Source organism: Pyrus communis, chromosome 17, assembly GCF_963583255.1.
Source record: "Pyrus communis chromosome 17, drPyrComm1.1, whole genome shotgun sequence".
NCBI classification, from domain to species: domain Eukaryota; kingdom Viridiplantae; phylum Streptophyta; class Magnoliopsida; order Rosales; family Rosaceae; genus Pyrus; species Pyrus communis.
The window spans coordinates 9,178,221-9,198,338 of NC_084819.1; the positions used below are offsets into that span (position 1 = coordinate 9,178,221).

General features: G+C 35.2%; 1 protein-coding gene across 4 annotated transcripts; it reads right to left on the reverse strand.

Moving 5' to 3' along the window:
• Positions 1 to 5,341: 5,341 nt before the first annotated feature.
• On the reverse strand, positions 5,342 to 10,129 carry LOC137722996 (protein PTST homolog 3, chloroplastic-like). Of its 4 annotated transcripts, none has more exons than XM_068462144.1 (13): positions 9,890 to 10,129; positions 9,704 to 9,817; positions 9,216 to 9,301; positions 8,368 to 9,048; positions 7,839 to 8,010; positions 7,507 to 7,567; positions 7,371 to 7,421; positions 7,234 to 7,287; positions 6,928 to 7,047; positions 6,383 to 6,501; positions 6,071 to 6,122; positions 5,831 to 5,970; positions 5,342 to 5,671 (listed from the first exon to the last, which is right to left on the reverse strand). In XM_068462144.1, exons 1-12 carry the CDS (start codon positions 10,057 to 10,059, stop codon positions 5,872 to 5,874), a joined length of 1,779 nt encoding a protein of 592 aa, XP_068318245.1. In that variant the 5' UTR covers positions 10,060 to 10,129; the 3' UTR covers positions 5,342 to 5,671; positions 5,831 to 5,871. The 4 variants fall into 4 exon arrangements, with proteins under 4 accessions (XP_068318245.1, XP_068318244.1, XP_068318243.1 ...); XM_068462143.1 differs by having other exon boundaries at positions 5,342 to 5,655; positions 5,854 to 5,970; positions 7,507 to 7,570; XM_068462142.1 differs by having other exon boundaries at positions 5,342 to 5,655; positions 7,507 to 7,570.
• Positions 10,130 to 20,118: the final 9,989 nt, after the last annotated feature.

The window sequence follows — 20,118 nt, forward strand, 5'->3', positions numbered from 1 at the left end:
CTGAAGTATGATTGGCAATCGCATGGGATATTTAAATTGTAAGGATCTTTAGCCAACTGCTGGCTAATGAAGAAGTCGACTAACTATGTTGGATGACCTTCCATCCAGAAAACCTTCTGGTTTTGGTTTTTCTCTTTCGACAATGTGTCTAGTCAAGCTCCATTTAATTGGAGTCCCAGGGTCTTAGAGTGAACTAATTTTGGTCAGAGAACTAGGCTATCTAGCCACAGTCTAAGCTTATAGCATGGTAAATTCTAGTATTAGCACTTTCTTGGCATAATTTGATATTATAATCAAAGTTGGTTGAGACCTTCAAGCTTCTTACACATGTTGTCATGATATCCTCAATGAATACCTAAATCTAGAACAAAGTCTCATGAAATTTGAAAATTTTTTAATGTTAGTTTTTGGTTGAAATAGTTCGATACCTCGTAGTGTCAAATTTGTCTTTTTTCAATGCAATAAATCATAAAGAAATCAAATTGATTATTATTAAAGTAAATATAAAGTTAATAGAAAAATTATATATTTTGAGGATGAATTAAGGGGTCTCAGTAGGGCTGTCATTGTCATGCTTCCCGTGCTGTATAATGAGGTGCATAAGGACTGTCTATGTTTGATGATTGATTTGTCCATGTGAGATAGGCCATGATAATTAGGTATAGAATTTAATAACTGCTCTAAGAATATTGTCAAAGTGTTTGAAGATAGCTTTTGGATAAACATCAAGTATATATCTACTTAGAATTGTTTTCTTACATGTATTTTATGACAAATAAAAATATGATCGATTAAATTGATTTTCATCATGTTAACTTGCGTACCCTGTTGTATGGCCACTTTGTTTGCTGCACTTACTTTAATAATAAAAATATAAAATAGAGCTTCATTGCACATAGAGAACGCATCACGATTGCGACCAAAATAATCAAGATACACATAAACGAAACATCTGATCCCATTGGTTTAAAGTATAGTTGACATCTTTAATTAGCATTGTTTCTACCATTGCATTATTGCTTTATATATATGTGAACAAATGCAAGAAAGGATATATTTCGCTGCTAATTGATTAGTTTCAAATGTAAGAAATGATTAGTTTCTAATGTTATATTTTTATGGTTCAAAAAGTCTATAGATGTCGCAGTTGATCACTCGTCGTCGGAATGTGACCAATGCCCCTCCCGCATTATCAGCATCTACTGCTCCAGGCACGAGTGCTCCATTGATTGGGGAGCCTAAACCCCTTACTGAGGCTACTCCTACGACGTCCCAGGTGCCCACATCATCGACGTCATCAATGTCAGTTCAACCGCTCAGAGCATGGTGACCTCACTGGCTCAGCCGCGATCCAGAGCTTTCTAATCACACTTCCTCAACACCCAGAGTCGAGGGTGGGGGCTCCCAGCCAGGTAGTTTTTTCTAATTCTCACTACGTTGTATTTTTTTTTTTTTTCATTTTAAAACTATTATTTTTATGATTGTGAAAATTTGTTGGATTATGAAAATGTGTTGCAGGTTGTGAATTACTGTTATTTAACTGTTTTAATGTTTTGGGAAATGATATACTATTAGGGGAGGTTTTGCCGAATTTTCTTTAGAAATTTAAGCTTAGGGTTTTCACCATTTAAGTTTTTTTGGGCAGCTAAAAAAAACACCAAGGGGGCCCAATCGAATGCTGAAGTCGGCACAAAACATACGTCTGTCCGCCACCTTGATCAAGATTGCATATGACTCGCGACATTGTGGAGTGGTTACCTCACAACAGCATGGCAGCGTCGTTACTAGCAGTGGTTATGTTATTCGGTGGTGTTGTCATGTGTAGTGGGTCTTGGGCAAAAATTCCCAAGGAGACGAATAAACTTGTGTAAGACAAGTTTTCGGTTAGTATATTAATTTTTAGCCTTTATCAAATTTTTAATTTTGTTTACAAATATTATAAACCAAAGTATAGTATCTTAATATTATTAAATTTCTTACTATTATTTTATTGTTTTTCATATTTGTAGGTCAATTATGATCTTCAGGACATATCCCCCGAGGCCATCGCCTACTTAGAGGAGACCTTAGCAACCTGGTACAATCATTCGAAGACTGATCTTCACGCACATTTTAAGCTATGGGATGATCCAGAGATTGCTCGCCTAGAGGGTTGCCCAACCGAGTTGGTGGACCGGCCGGAGAACTGGGAGTGGCTCTGCAAACATTTTACGGACCCAAAATTTGTGGTATGTACACAATATTTTAATAAGAATTTATTAAGGTTTTAGTTATTTTTTTAAGCTTTTTTTAATAATTTCTTTCAAATAGTTGCACTAACATGTATATTGTGTGTTTAACAAAAGAACTTTGTTGCTGGCAAGAAAGTTCGGGAACACTTCTTCACCATTTATGTTCGATGCCCTTTTCATATATGGTTGAGGCGCGACATTAGGTAAAAGTATATTAATTTTGAAATTTTATACAATTTATTTTAATAAGAATTTATTAAGGTTTTAGTTATTTTTTTAAGCTTTTTTTAATAATTTCTTTCAAATAGTTTCACTAACATATATATTGTGTGTTTAACAAAAGAAATTTGTTGCTGGCAAGAAAGTTCGAGAACACTTTCCACCATTTCTATTTGATGCCCTTTTCGTATATGGTTGAGGTGCAACATTAGGTAAAAGTATATTAATTTTGAAATTTTATACAATTTATTTTAATAAGAATTTATTAAGGTTTTAGTTATTTTTTTAAGCTTTTTTTAATAATTTCTTTCAAATAGTTTCACTAACATATATATTGTGTGTTTAACAAAAGAAATTTGTTGCTGGCAAGAAAGTTCAGGAACACTTCTCCACCATTTTTGTTCGATGCCCTTTTCGTATATGGTTGATGCGCGACATTAGGTAAAAGTATATTAATTTTGAAATTTTATACAATTTATTTTTTATTATTGATTAATAAATTTTTCTTAATGTTTTTTTCTTTAGGAGGGTTTTAAGTTCCCATAAATCGACATGTTCAAGGAAGTTTACGTTCGACCCGACGATGAGATCACTGAGCAGCTTCATGTAAGTATATGTAATTGTTAATATTCTTACATTTACGAATTGTTCAAATATTAATTATATTTTGTTATTAAACATTACATGTTTTTTCTTTATTATTATAGGCTGCTATGGTGGAAAAGCGCACTGCTGTTCTCCAAGAATCAGCATCGCAGCTTCCTCCAGAGATCCTGATCGTGGACGTCACTGTACCCAAGGATGCAGGTCTTCAGATCTTGACTGAGGTCCTGGATCAGAAGTTCGGTTGTCGTCATGGCAAGATTGTTTGGTGTATGAGGAAGGCATAGGTTCGTGAGACGGGTGCCTCTTCTTCCAGATCGGCCACAAGACAGGTCAACGCCTTGAAGGAGGAAGTGGCAACCCTAAAAGGTCAGCTTATGGCCCAGGGCGAGCAGATGAGTATGATTGTACAGGCATTACATATGTTCGGCCTCCAAATCCTAATGCCAGCACCTGATACTACTCCACCTTCGACCTCCCAACCAGTTCGCCTAGCCAATACCCAGTAGCCTGATATATCAAACCTAGAAGACTACTTGTTGTAGTTTTTCCTTTTATGTTCGGACATTTTGTATGTACATTTTCATATATTTTATAATTAAATACTTTTTCTTGGTTTATTAATTATTGTTTATAATTTAATTACAATGTTTATAAAAAGAATTAAATAAAAAATATTTTTGCAAAAAAAAAAAAAAAAACAAACAAATAAGGGCTTGTACGACGAAGAAGTAACCTGCGTCACGCAAAGAGTTTTTGCGCGACAACAGAACCTGTGTTGCGCAACGTAGGTTACTTCTTCGTCGTGCAAACCTCTTTTGCGTGACGCATGTTCTTCCGTCTCACAAAGGAGGTTTGTTGACGGAAGTAACCTACGTGGCGCAAAGACATTTTGCGCGACGCAGGTGCTCTCTTCATCACACAAACCCTGCTTTCACTGTCTTTGCGCGACGGTTGGTGTGCGACGCAAGTTTCATTGGGCTAATTTTCAGGCAACGTTTTTTGACGTTGCACGACGAAGGTACCTGCGTCGCCCAAACTATTTTTTGTACTAATGGAAGGAGACACGACTGAGTTAATTGGTATAATATGGGATGGACAGCAACTAGCAACGACATTTCCACATGGTTTCCACACCAACACCTTACAATCTATAAAATCCATCTCTTTACGGACTTTCTGGTCATTGGAGTCTGGCTCTATGATGGGAGGACTTTTGCGTTAGTGTTTCAAATCAATCAAGGAATTAGAAATAAAAAGAATGAAAAATACATCACAACACGTATTAACTTTATATATCACCGCAGTAACGTTCATTATTGACGTAATCTCTAGATAGGCCAATTTCCCAATGCTCCGAGCTTATATTTGTTTTGTACACTATTCATAAAAAAAAACTCCGCCTAAAGTCGTCTAGGCCCCGTCTAGACGCTAGCAGGTTGAAAATCGCCTTAATTAATCCCTAGAGCCTAGGCGCTAGGTTGTTGAAGACCGTCCCCGATTAATCCCTAGGAGTTTGAAAATTAAGAAATAGTGCCTAAACATGCTTGGGCACTCTACCTAGGCCACGACTCTCACTTAGATAAAAAATACGTAATTTTTGTTTGCATTTTATTTTTTTCAATAAATTGTAAAAGACTTGTTGAATACTTAGAAAAAACACATATGATATGCTTGTTCCCCATGTTTTTATTATGTTCTATACTTTATAATCTATATGTCATTCCATTTTGCAATTTATGTATTCCAATGTATTTTTGAAGTATAAGCAAACACAAACACTTATTTATACGATATATAATAAATTTACTTAAATCCGCCTAGGCTCCCACCTAGACGCTAAGGCTCAGCCCGCCGCCTAACTAACACCCAGTGTCTTTTAGAACCTTAGTTTTGTAGCAGTCAAAACCGTTTTCGTATACAGTTGATTGCCCTTAAAAGCTTATAGTGTTGTTCGACAACAAAGCAAATCTTGAAACCTTGCATCTAACTAATGTAGCAATGCGGTTTTGACAGACGACCTGGGAAGTAAGGAGGATAGATTGCGATCCCTTACCCACATCGCTTTGTCCTATTTGGTACATTTGGTAGGCCAGGTGCAATGCTAACAAGCAACTGTCGCCCACCCAAACTCTTCATGCTAGCACTGGTGCCACTTCGGCTTATTGGGATGTTACAACTTACGAGGGTAAAAACCGCAAGGCGTGTCCCTGGACAGCAGGACATTCTGTCGCACATCCCATGGACTCCTCCTCCTCCCCACACTCTGTCGCACATTCAAAAGCAGATACTCAGAAACTAATTTTCTAATTATTTACTTTAAGCCAACTAATATCATAAAGAACAGAGAATCACTTGAAAAGGATTATCAAAACAATCCTACCAGGAAAAAGAAAAAATTAGGAATTGAAATACATGGCGAGTAGCAGATATATATACATTGCGCGGAATAAGACCATATAGATCCTTCACTTTGCCTGCCTGTCTTGTCTTCAATTCACTTTCTTGTTCCGATGGCATAGGCTTAGGCTGCTTCAACTTCACTTTTGCCTCTTTACCTAAACAGCAGGCCAAATAAATAGTAGATAATTTGGCTCCTTGTCTGCAACACATTCAACCTAAATAAGAGTATGATCAACAAAAACAGAAATAAATTTTTTACCAGCTAAGTTAAACAAGCGAGAATCTAAAAATAAATAAATAAACTATCCATTGCAAGAATCATCATTTGCATTTGATTTTGACTGTGGAAGTGAGACGTATATTTAGTTATATACCACGGTTAAAGGCAGAAAGTGACCTCCCAGCCAGAGCCAATTCATCTGTCAACGCGGAGAATGTTGTTACATATGGTACCCCTGGTAACTGACTCTCTTTGAGGATCAATCTTCCATCGGCCATCAACAATGAATTTTATCTGCAGTTAATATCACATTTTAGATACAGTTATTCAAGGTTCACACTCTCCTTGCCAACGAAAAAACGGTTCATAACGTTTAGCTGCTAGATGTGCACACCTCATATGTCCCTGGATAAAGCCACAGCATTGTTGACCAAAGTTTGGGTTTCCTGCACGAAAATGTAGTCCTGAAGATCAGTAAGCTAATTACTCAACTAATATTTTGAGCATCAAGCATATAAAAAACTTAAATGAAGAAATAGCACAACGATAAAAGGGAAGATTAACAATAACCAACAATAATATGTCAACTGAATATGATGAATCTTCACTCTTTAGGAAAGATAACAAGCAAATTAGGCACAACCGAAGTAACAAGATACAATAAAAGTTTAAAGCCAAATTATACAGAGAAAGAGAGTGTTAACACCTCAAGGGTTCTATGATACTAGATGATGACTCCAGATCCATTTTAATCTGATGATGCCAACCATTGAAGCTACCAGTCACCTCCACAATCTCACCATCTCCCTTGTACTGGATCTCAACCTGATGAGGTCAGGAAATTCTGGTCATCAGGTGTAACATACTTTTAAATTTTAACTACAACCAACAATCTTATCAGTAGTTTCAGTCTCACTCTCTCACTCACTCTCTCTCTATTTCTTTTCTACCCATCACAACCAAAGATCTGTCAATTGCCAACATAGTTTTTAATTATCTCAGAATCAGGAAGTTCAAAACTTCAAACTCTAATTGTAATGTCATACAAATGCTGTCAGTGTATGTATGAGATTTTTTAATTTTTATTCTTGTCAAAAAATGCATGTATGAGAATTTGTTTATGCATGAATGATGAAGAGTCAGCGACGGGCTTTTCATTGCTTAGAAAACATCCTACTCACTGCCAAAATGCTCTAATAGCATAATTACATGTATACAAAAGTACGTCCAGCAAAATGGTAGATGTGATACCTCCACTAATCCTGAAAGGCTTTCTTCAGCAGCAAGTAACTCTGCATCTTTTTCAGAGACAAGCCTTTGTGCTTTGCTGATTGCCATTTCAGCCTTGGTTTGCAAGTTTGACAAAGCAAGCTAAAGGAAGAAGTAAAATGCACTATAATCAGATCAGTGATTATATTGCCATAAAAGTATGAAACTTACACAGAAAAAATTGCATGCAAAAACAAGCAAAATCGGATGCATCATACATATTTCCATGTTGCGATACTGTGAACAAGGTCATGCCGTATAAAGGAACCTCCAAAATAGTTAATATACCTGTTCTTTCTTAATCTGTTCTTTCAACTGTGACAATTCAATCTCCTTCTGATGCTAAGAAAAGGAATATAATCGAAATTATAATCAAATTCAAGTAGAAAGCTCAATGTGTAAGCAGAACTTTACGAGAATAGTACCAGCATAAACTTGAGATGACTAACATCGAGTTCATAGTCTCTTTCATTTGTCTGTAAACCAAAAACACAATAGTAAACGCAATACTGTTGTCAAAGTTGATGTTGCAAGTAACATAGTTTTGAGTTAAGTAATTACCTTAACATCCAAATCCTTGTCATATAGAGAACTTAGCCCTTCAGCTGGTGTACCATCATCCCTACTTTATAAACATAAAAAAGTTCTTTATAAGAATACACTAAAACATTGATGCACTGCAGAAGTTGACAACTACGTCTACATTGTTCAGTCATGCATCAAATTTGAGTTCCAGTTCCGTAAGGTAACCTAACAATTTGGATTCCTAAAATGTCACTCTTTGGGATATTAGAACAAAATGAGGTTGAATAGTAACAACAGTCAGAAAGGAAGGAACAATAATAATTAGAGAAGAAAATACGGAACTTCGAACAGATGTACAAGTTACCAACCTAAGAGAGGGATCAACTGCCATAGTAGATGTTGATGTCCTTTGATTCAATGCCATAGTTGCATCCCTTCCATCAAGCACATTTTTAGAGTGCCCCGAAGTAGGAGTTCTTAATTGAACCTCTTCAGTGTTTCCAAATCTACCTTTGATTTCTTCAGCATTATTTTCAGTTACTATGCCATAGATATTATCAGTATCAAGAAACTCCAAGCAATTATTAAATTTGAAGGAAATGAAGAAATAAAGGAGAAAGAAAAATGAAGGGGAAGCATGTGTGTAGTTACAAATAGCATGAAAGGTAAGCATATTTAGTAACAAATAGCATGAAAGGTAAGCATATATAGTAACAAACAGCATGAAAGATAAGCATACATCAGAATGATTTAGTGCTCAAAAACATCAACAATGACAACAAACAAGAAAAGAATCACCATTGATAGTGCACGTAAACTAAAAATAAATTACGTGAGTTGCTAAACATAATTATATTGTGAAGAAATTTGAAGGAAAGGCATCTTAAGGCAACTTACCTTCAACTGCATCCAAGTCTCCATTCTGCATAAAGTTTGCCACTTTTTCCTCTAAGGATAAATTGGGTGGAGATGGCGGGTAATGGTAATCAGAGTTGTGACTTGATTCAAGATTTGAACTAGAATGGTCTTCCAAACCGGAAACTACAGCTGAAGAGGAATTTTCATCAGTCATACTGTTAACCTTCCCATCCTGACATATATCTAAGACCTTTTCATCCAATGACAAACCATCAGCAGGTTCTACAGGCATGCGAGGACATCCATCAGAGTTCAGATCCAATCCGACATTTGAACTACAAGTATTGGTTTCTTTGATGTGAACAGTGGTTGGCAGGGATACATCATCAGGTTCACCCAAGGATGAAGGGGTGGAAATTTCTGAAGGCGTATTACTATCAATGTCAGAGTTGAAGGGTGGACCAATTTTAGAACTCCTTGATTGGTTTTCCATTACAGAAAATTTGGTTGGCACAGAACCACTTCCATTCACATTATCCACCTTCTCACTATGACCTTCTAAATTATACAAATCAGCTGAAGATTCCACAGTTAAACAACCACTGTCATCACGGCTCGGATCAGGATGAGAAATCAAACTACCAGAATTAGTTTCCAAGACTGAAACTTCACTTGACAAAGAGAAATCCTCAACCGAATCATTCACCTGTTGATCCTGACCTTTTAAATTGTTAAGAGGGTATCAGTAACAGTTGTATATACTATAAAATAAGGTTGCGAACATAAGAATTATACGTTGACCTGTTACATAAGAATTATACGTTGACCTGTTACTATCTTCTTACCAATTGCATCCTGAATTCCAGCAAACCCATTATCAGCCTTACCAATTGTATCTTTTTTGCTTGAGTCCGCAAGAAGCTCTCTTATAAGTTTATATCCTCTCCGTCTGACAATGTTTGCAAGGTCATCCCTGGTTCATTATTTTCGGTATGACAAAAAGCATCAGACTTGATCCAATTTATGGAGTCTCCGAGTCAATACTATATATATATATATATATATATATATATATATATATATATATATATATATATATATATATATATATATCAATACATGTATATGTAATATGAAAACTATACTACCCGATACAGCGAAAGTCAAAATTTGTTGAAGAAAACAAAAGTAGCAACAAGCAATCAGCAATCGATGACCGGAACGTTATCAAAACTTCTCAGAAATCAAAGAGGCAATTATAATTCCAACCAAACCCTTCAATTCACAGATAAACCCTAACTAAGCAGCTTGAATCAAATTAAGGGGAGGAAAACAAAACAAAATTTATCAGAATAGTGACCGAAGAAGTTTATACCTTCCGTGCTGCGATAGCTCCTTCAACGACGGAACGTGACATTCTGGAAGTCCGACGGCAGTGAGGAACTGCCGGAGTTCATTGCAGAGCTCGGCATTGCTCTTGACCTTCCTACTGAAATTTCCAAAACGCGAGTGAGAAGAAGTGGATAAATGAAAGAGAAAAGTGGAGGCTGGAAATGCGGACCTGGTTTTCTTCTTGACGGAAGAAGCTTGAAGCGTGAAGTGCCGCGGCTCTGGGCGGCGTTGCTGGGCGGTGAATCTGAGAGTGGATTGGTGTTGGGGGTGGACGAGGAAGAGATTCCTCTGAGAGAAGAGGGAGAGGAAGGCGGGGAGGTGGGAGACGGTGGCCGCCATGGCTCTCTCTCAGTCATCACTCATTAGCTACTCAGTGATGAAGAAGTTGTCAGCGAGCGGGGATTCTTCCAGTAACCATTAGATTTCAGCGACTGGTTTTTTCTTTTTAGTTTTTATTTATTTTATTTCTGGAGATTTTGGAGGACAGTAAAAAATTTATTTTACGGTAAAATGAAGAAAAGTTTATATTAATGTTCATTTTAAAGAAAAATCGTATTTTTATATTAAAAAATTAATTATTTACAATAAATTTACCTTTTATTTTGACGTTATCGTTAAAATTCAAAATTTTCAAACATTTTCATTAATTTTCTTTAAAATAAAAAAGCGGTAAATTTTGGCCTGCGGCAGAATCCAACGAAATGTTGCAAGGACCAAATAACCCGATTAACTTTAGAAGCCCAGTAATAATATGCTTAGTGGCATGACAAAACCTAATTTCAACTTGACGCGTGTTTTAATTATCACAAATTATGAAATTAAAAATTGACTAGTTAATAAAAATAAACAACTAAAAACAATAATAATCATAATAAAATGAACAATAGTATGCTATCCGGACCACTTCTTTCGTGAGCAACTATCACCATTCCAATTTCAAAGGGTAAATTACATTTTAATTGTAACCTTGTATGATATCTTTAAAATATTTCAATTTTATATATTTACTTATTATTTCATTTAAATTCTTACATCCGTTAAAAATTTTGTTAGGTTGTTCGTTAATTGACGACGTGGCAGTTAAATTTGTCCACATTGATTAAAAAAATTATAAAATAAATCAATTAAAAATAAGAAAATAAGCTTTTATGCCAAGTGAGCCCACCCTTCAATCTGCATCTGCATCTCTCTCTAACTCCTTAGAGCCCCACCCTTCAATCTTTATCTTCTTCCCCAACAACCCAATCCTACACGACACGACCCATCAACCACCACCAATTCTTGAATCCACCCTTTGAGCTTTTTTCTTTCTTTTAAAAGCATTAATATTAATTAATTAAAAGCATTAAAAACTATTTAGTACTACAGTCTAGTGGTATTCCTCATCACTTGTAAGTGAGAGGTCTTATGTTCGATGTAAGACATTAGATTGAACATATTTCTTTAATAAGTAATTCATCTTCAAGTTGAATACAATTTTTACATTTCTTCCTTCAACATGCCTTGACTTTAATGTGTTATCTATTGCAATTTAATCTTATAAAACATATGAGGCCATAAAAATACTATACCATCAAATAGTGGATACAAACATGTGAGCAATTGCTAGAGAGTGTGAGTAATGGCGGATACCATTACCATCATTAGACGATATGTTGCCGAAGGGAAAGTCAACATTCTCATGGTTGCATCAGCAGATACACTGACTAAGCCAATGTCCCAAGTCTAGCTTGATCATTACATGGAAAAGATTGGTGTTCAATACATGGGAAGATGGCTTTGAGTGCAAGTGGGAGATTATTAGAAGTATGCCCTTAAAGAAGTGTCTAAGTAATAGCTTTTGGAACACTTACTTTTGTCAAATGGGAGATTTGTAGAAGCGATCTAAGTGGTCTAAATTTTGTACTTGTCAAGTGGAAGATTCTCAAGCTTGACTGTCACATGTAATAATTTTTGGAATACTTATTTTGTTAAACTCTTTTTATTTTAATGGAAGAGAAATGTTTATTGTTAATCACTATTTGTGTGCTATGTGTTTAATCAACTACAGGATCCAAGGAATGTAATCAATCTATGGAAGAAGTGATCTAGGAAAGTTAGATCAAGGAGGTCTTTCTCTTGTGTTCATTCCTAAAAGGTTCGTAGCCATAAGATTGTCAATTAAGCATTGACAATCCGTTTAAGGCTTCTATGTGTTATGTCAACTCAATTGGGAGTATGATTAGTCTCAAGTCGTTAGTGTTAGACACTATAACAAACACATAGGTGCTTCATAGGATGTTGAGTACACAGAACATCGATCAACAAAGAGTTCTAACTTAAATGTCATTTAAGAACCAATTAGTTGCAATAATGAAAATTAGTTCTTTGACCTGAGAGACCACATATGCCTTATGTGTACGTCTTTGAGCATTTGACAATGTAACCTCGTGGGGAACCAAGATTCCCAGGCCTTGTACACACCGCCTGACTCACTATGAGAATACACTCCTCATCTTGGGTATGTTCCTAGCATTGTTAGGTCATTGATTTATTCATAAAGACATGTGAGTGTACAACAAGGTATCTCTAACCTTCCATAGTGGAAGGAGAATACTCTAAGATATGGTTCCGAGAGTCTTTGGCCAAAGCATATAATACGAGGAAGAATGTTCCAAATCATATTCACTAGAATCATATCGAGAAGAATCACAATGGATAGTAAACATGAAATTAATTATCAACGAAACAATGTGGTCAAGAGTATTGAATTATAGAAATAGGATCTTATTGCACTGTTGTTGTAATTGAATAGGTTGTCTTACTACTACTTAGCTTAGGCAACCATGACATACTGCAATCCTTGGTCTGGAAAAATGATAGTACTTGAAGGCCCTCCACTTGGGTGACTTCCTTGTGAACACAAGAATGAGCTTCAAAGGTATGAAAGCTCAAACTTTCCTCTTTCCTTTTTGCAAAGAGTCTTAGTTAATCATCCATTAGGCCTTGAATTTCATGGACTTGCTTTAAGCTTATATATGCAGGTGTTGCTCAAATAATCTCTACATAAGCAAGATTAGGGGAATGCACATATTATTTCAAGTATGGTAGTTACATTCCATTGAGTTGTGATTTCAAAGTGATTACTAAAAGTTGAATCAAATAAAAATTATGGTGCTCATGGTTTTGATATGTTGCCATTGTATATGTATAACGACTTTTTATAGAATTTCAACATCTCTTACAAATGATAGCAATTATATCCCTCAATAATGTTTTTCAAGTTATCAGATCTTACAAAATTGTGAAGATGTTATTGAAGCCCTTCGAGAAAAATTAACAATCGCAAGGTTTATGATTCCAAGTCATTCGAGACTTATCGAGAGGTAGCATAGGAATCTAGGTTTTTTTTTTCGGTAAATAATGTGGTCTCATTTATGATATTTGGTATGAATTTAGAGCACCCATGAAGACTCGTGTGGATGATGAGTTTGAAGATGGGTACCACTGTATGCTAATCACATTGGATAGGGCAAAACTGCTAATGGTATGGCTTATTGGATAGTGCGCAACTCTTGGTGTAATTGATGACAAAATCAGGAGGATGCACCTATTATTTCAGGTATAACAGGTACATTCCATTGAGTTGTGGTAAGTGATTATTGAAAGGTGAATCAAATACAAATTATGGGATTCATGGTGTTATGTGTAGCGACTCTTAACAAGGTTTCAACATCTCTTACAAATGATAACGACAATATCCCTCAATCATGTCTTTCAAGGTATCATATGCTTCAATATTATGAAGATCTTATTAACGCCCTTCGTGAACAACCAATAATCGTGGCATTTATGATTCCAATTTATTTGAGGATTATTGAGAGGTAACATAGGAATCTAGGGTTTCTTTCATGAATTTTTTTGTCTTATTCATGATATGTGATATGAATTTAAGAGGCTACTGCAAATAACCGCAATAGGTCTACAACTCCAATGCTAGCACACTCGTATGTACAATCCCACGAGATTAATGCATATGAAGAGGGTACTAATACAGAACACGAGAAACTTAAAATTTCAAGTTATTACATCCTACAACATCTTGAAGATGTTATTGTCGCCCTTGATGAACAACAATTATTGGGGCATCCAGAGTTTTTTTTTTTTTTTTTCTTTTTTCATAAATAGTTTATCTTATTAATCGCTAGAATACAAAAGTTCATCTACTATGGTGGATGCCTGTAGTAGATAGAAATCCCTTACGGACGCTTTGCCCATTAAGAACTTGGATGTGGTATAAAATGTAAGTTTTCTACCAAGGGCCTTATCGTGATAGAAATGAAATGCGCACTGTTGTGGATTCGCATGACCATAAGTGAAGCCTGTTGTAAAATATCTCATAACTCGAGCATTGTTCGTTGTTAATTACGTTTATGACCACGGGTATATGTCGTTGTAGATTTGAAATAGGCAGTGTCGTAAACTTATAGGAGCATATTTAGGCGACTTAGTTAGCTTGTTTTCGTACATTTATGTTGTTAGTTCATAATTATTTTAGTAGTTTAAGCCATTTTCATGTGTTTTTAGGTTCATATGGCTAAGGAAGCAAAAAGGTGCATTTTGGATCATTTTGGAGCAAAATTAGGCTTGGAATGGATAGCTTATGCTTGGAGCAAAAGGAATGGACGAAATTGAAGACCTAAAGGTGTTAGGATTCCTAATCTAAGAAGGATTCCTAGTCAAAGAAGGATTCCTAGTCAAAGAAGGTTTCCTACTTGAAGTAGGAAAGTTAAGCCAAGGTTTCCTATTTTTGTTTGACCTTTCCTAATCCTAAATGTCCCTAAGTTCCAGCAACTTTGAAGGTATCTTATGCATTTTAGGACACAAACCAAAGATTCCTTGCACTATCCTAGTCTATGCCGCACCTTTCTTACCCTTTTCTTCCAAAATCTGCCATATATCTTCTTTCCCCTTTTATTCTAGTCAATGCCGCAACTTTCCTTTCCTTTTCCTCTTAGAATTCTGATTTGTTACCCTTTTTCCTTGAGGATTTGGAGCTAAAAACCTTCCCAAATTAATTACTTATTGCCTTAACCTTTCTCCCTCTATATATACATAATCTGCCGCACATATTGGAGATTCTAGACATCCATACACATCCATTCGAATTATTCCTCATTCTCCCCATTCATTCAGCCATCATCCACCCTCTACCACCATCCAACCTATCCATCCATCACCATAATTCATACCCAAACACCCTTGTGCCGCAACAAAGAAGGAGAAAGAAGAGAGGAGAAGCCTTGGACGTTTTAGCCTTTCAAGCTTGGATTGTTGGAGCGTTTCTAGGTGTATTCAATCTTTGTTTTAATGTTTAATTTATATTCTCTTTGTTTTGTTGTAAACATGAGGAGCTAAATTTGTTTTAGCTAGGGGAGGCTTTGAAACCATGATTATATTTGCAATATGAATTGATTAATTCCAGTTGTGATTTCATAAATTGTGAATGCAATTTACTTAACCGTTTGATGGATAACTTATTCTTGTTTATTGATTAAGGGTGCACACTTAATTTGCATGCTTGAATTTGGTGCTAGAATATAAGGGAGTTTCACATAATCGTTACAAACTTATGTTCACAAGTAGTTAAGGTTGTTTTCATAATCATGTTAAGTGAATTCCTAGCATGAGTATCATGATGTCATAGTTACAAGTGCTTTGTCAATGCTTATGATTTTCATTGAACGTAATGATCTTTGATTGTATCTCTATTATGATGTCATGTAGGGAACTTTTGAAGAATGCTTTGGGTTGTCGTATGATGTCATCCAATCCAATAACTTAAGGAAAATCTGATGGTTAATTAGTGATATCACGGTTAATATGGGGTGTTGAGGTTCATGGTTTATCAAAAAGCAACTGGAAATCAATTTGTATGCAAGTGTGTCATGTGTGGAGAAGGACTCTCTAGCTAGCTAATCACCCATCGATATACCCAAATTCGTTCATAACTTTGTCTAGTTTAGTTTCTATTTTGTTTTAATTCAAATTCGTCAAAACCAAAACCCCCCCTTTGTTTTAAGTGTCAATTAGGTTAGAATCTAATCTATTGTGTGTTTTTAAGTGTTTTTGAGTCAAAACTAATTCAATTTTCGTCCAAAGCAAGTCCTAGAGTCTAGTTTGAGTCTTTTTGGTTGTTTTGTGTTGTTTTGAGTCTTTTGAGTTTATTTTGAGTCATATAGGTTTAGTTAAGAGTCTTTGAGTTTGTTTAAGTGTTTTTAAGCATATTTTTGTATCTTTGAGTCAGTTTTCATTAGATTAGCAATCCCTCCTAATCCCCGGCCTAGAACGATCCCTACTTATATCTATACTACAATTGTCAAAAAGAGGGTTTAATTTGAGTGCTATTATATATCGCATCATAAACTCCTAGAGACCACGAGTTATGCTCGTTGTATGAAAGATAACCACATGCACTATTCATTGTTATTAGTTTTTCAATTTTGTGTTCTTTTTAAATTTGTTGACCCATAATTTATACTAGTTACATATGGTTCTAAGCAGTTTAAATACACCAAGACGAAATAAAAGATTGATAATCTTATAACATAACTTCAAATTACAATACATTGAGTTTCCAAAGAAATATATAAGCAACGAAATTTTGATGTCTTAAAGTATCAATCTTATCCAAGTTGTACCAAAATACAAGTTTCCAGTCTAAATACCAACTAAAACTACCCTCCAACTTGGATATACTTTGATGGCTAGGCAATCATACTAGATATAGCATCCTTCAGGATACAAAATTCACTTGTAGGCCAGTATAAAGACATATTCTCTACTCTCACACAGTTACCTAAAATTTTCAACAGTTAGGACCAAGTATCATGTAATGAACTTTTGCTTTAGAATTTGTTGATTTTATTGATCCAGTTGCAACTACTTGTCCATTTCTGAGCTAATTAGAGACTAGCATGAAAACCCTAGTAAAGTACCAAAAGGTTGTAACTAGGATAAAGAAATCAAATAAGAACATCAATATAGAATGACTAATTTATTAGTTATCAATTATTATCAAGTTTGTGTTATTACCTAGAAAGTGGCTTTAACAATTATTATCTATATTTGTACTACTTCTTTGTGACTACCAAATATGGAAGAAAAAAAATTGATCAATTTATATCAAAAGCTTATAAATTCCACAGCCTAACTATTTAGTACTTGTTCTCGTATACTTGGGAACTAGCTTTGAATCTTGTCTATAAGCACCGTTAGCTTTTCGTGCACTTTTTATCACATTGTATATGATAAAAAAAAAATAGAAAAACAATGTAATTATCAATACCATGTTATCTCTTAGCTTCTTGTGCACTTTTTCTTTCACATACACCTGTCTAGGCTCGCCTAGCCTTTGTCCAGACCCTGCCCAGACCTAAATGGCTCCGCCTAGTCCTGCCTAATTCTGTCTAGCGTCAATCTATTATGTTTTCTGAGTTTATGATTGATTAGGAGTGACTCACGGTAGTCGGACACCGTTCAGTGGCTCGGCGACCGCTTAAGCCGATTTTTAGAACATTGATCAATACCCACATGATAAGTTGGTTACACTTTTCAAAGAGAGTAAAAAATTGAACATTGTAAACCATTATACTTGGTGTTCTTCCATGTTTGTAGTATTCACTTCAATAAAAAAAATTGTGTTGAACTATGTTACTCCTACCAAAAGAACCCTTCTAAATAACCATCTATCAATTGTTCTTTATAGGAACTTGCAAATATGCAAATCCATTTTTGCAGTGCATGGGGACCTCTTAGATATCAACCCTCGCTAAATAGTCATATGATAAAATCGTGAGCCTTATCTTATACAAATTTGCAACATACAATCAAACTAAACAAAAATTTGCATGAGAAATATTCACACAAACATTTAGCCTTTTACATAGGTTTGTCCACACAAATCACTTACACCCTTACTATTATCAATACTTTGAAGGGCCACTTCTTTTCTCTTCTTAGAGTCATTTTCATCCATATCAAGCTTCATCTCATAGGTGATGAGTTTCCCAACCAATTTTCCAAGCTTGATCTCATTTAGGTCCTAAAACTCTTGAATCACAGCCTTCTTGGCTTGAAATCTCTTGGGTTAGGATCTCAAAATTTTTTGAACAACAGTTGTTTCGTCAATAGGCTTCCCTAACCCAAGACATCATTTGTCAACATTTCAACTTTCTCATAGAAGGCTGAGAAGGTTTCAAACTCGAGCATTCTCAAATCCTCAAATTTTGAAAGAGTCATCTAGAGCTTTAGTTCCTTCACTTGTTTATCATCTTCATGAAGAATTCGGAGTTTGTCCCAAGCTTGCTTGACAGATGTGCAGTAACGAACATGAGCAAACTGATTAGACGAAATGGCGGAAACAATAGCATTCCTTGCTTTCCTATTTTCCATGGTCGATGCAATCTCCCCTTGTGTTCATTCACCTTTAGGCTTAATCACAGACTCTCCATTAACAAGCCTTCCACTCGAAGGTGAGATAATGAATAACAGTAAACACTACAACAAATTGGTCCTTTAGCGAGAAACATTTCAGCGAGAACATTATCTTTCACGCTGTAGAGTTGCTTTTGACGAGGAAAATTTTGAGTTCTTGCAAAAAGTGAGCTCATTTGGTGTCCTTACATCTCTAAGAAACAGCGAGAAAAAATCGTTCTTCTCGCACTAGGTTTAGCGGGAATTATATTCCCTTCTCGCCAAAATATTAGCGAGGAAATTATTGTTTTTCTCGCTGAACAAAATTTTTAGCGAGGAAAATAGGTTCTCATTGTAGCATTCCCGTTATAATTTTCCAAAAGTTTCAAATAAGGTGCCTTTTATTCACACCTACAACGATAAATTTTCTATTTGGATCGCATAAGTGTTCAGCGAGAAAAATATTTCTTGCATACGGCCCAAGTTTGTAAAACTCAATATTTTTCTAAGTGTTTATAAGGACAATACTGTGTCGTTTATGGAATAATAATAATAATAATAATAATAATAATAATAATAATTACGGCCCAAGTTTGTAAAACTCAATATTTTTCTAAGTGTTTATAAGGACAATACTGTGTCCATAATAATAATTACGACCCAAGTTTGTAAAACTCAATATTTTTCTAAGTGTTTATAAGGACAATACTGTGTCGTTTATGGAATAAGAAGAAGAAGAAGAAGAAGAAGAAGAAGAGAAAATGGGAGAATCTTCTACAGGGTAGGGCGGGTGGAAAAAGGAGGAGGCCTGAATAAGGAGGAGAAGAGAACAGGGGAAAAGAAAAAGAAAGAAAAAGAGGTAGAAGAAGGATAACGAGGAGAGAAAACTACACCTGAATTTTTTAGAGAGGCCAAGGGAAGTATAGAAGACTACGTTTGAAGAAGCAAAGAGAATCATAACAAAAGGATGGTTCCTTTTGTTGACCTGCAACAAGGGTAAAAATTCCCAGCTTTCTTTGTTATTTCCATAGCTTCTTTATATCAATCTTTCTTATTACTTTTAATTTTATACATTGGGTGTGTTGATCAAAACATCATGTTTTAGGGTTTGGCTTAAAAAGTCAATTTTTGTTAATTGCGAGTATAATTGAAATCAAAGTTATAGACATGATTTTGGAATTGTATGGAAGTATTCTGAAGTTATAATTAGAAGAGTTTGAGTTTTAATTTGCAAGGAACTTATGTTTTCTACGAAGAAAAACTATTTTCAAGTAGCCTACTTTGGTTCTTGATTTCTATGTCCTTATGGATTCCTTTTGATCCATTATCATGAGTTTTGAAACTAGACATGTCCATGATCAAAGTCCATTTGATTTCACATAATTCTGTTGAGTTTTGATATGTCAAAACCATGTACAAACTTGAGTCACGAAGCTGCCAGACAGTAGCAAATATTGGGTTTCCGATTTCGGGGCTCTATTTTTTATCTTGCATAACTTTCAACTTAGAACCCCGTTTCTTACAAATCATAGATGCTTTTAATGTACTCAAAACAGGCTTCGAATCTCATGTTTGTTTGCATCATTTGGTATGGTTATGGGTGTTCAAAATCGGGCTTAATCTTGGTTGGCTAAAACAGTTTTTCTGTTGCTTTTGTGGAGATGAGGCTACTACTTTCGCAATATTCATTTTTCTCACAATTTTATTTCTTATTTACTTATCTATATTAAGTTTGTGCTTAAACCACTTAACCTACACAAAAATTACCCATCTGCTTTATCTCCTCTTAGGTAAGTTGCTTGACTTCTAATTTTATTGTTTTCACCTCTCATGTTGTTTAAGTTGTAAAATATATGTGGATCATTGGTAATTAGAATCATAAACATGACATCTTTGGCATTAGAATCATAAACATGATATAGGACCTATCTAATAGGTATTAAA

What these genes read in the sequence shown, in the direction of transcription:
- LOC137722996 (XM_068462143.1), bottom strand. Translation starts at nt 10,059, where the DNA reads ATGGCGGCCACCGTCTCCCACCTCCCCGCCTTCCTCTCCCTCTTCTCT. An exon ending in GCAGTTGATCCCTCTCTTAG is followed by an intron (nt 7,571 to 7,838) that starts GTTGGTAACTTG and finishes ATGTTTATAAAG; the next exon opens with TAGGGATGATGGTACACCAG. An exon ending in TTTATCCAGGGACATATGAG is followed by an intron (nt 5,971 to 6,070) that starts GTGTGCACATCT and finishes TATTAACTGCAG; the next exon opens with ATAAAATTCATTGTTGATGG.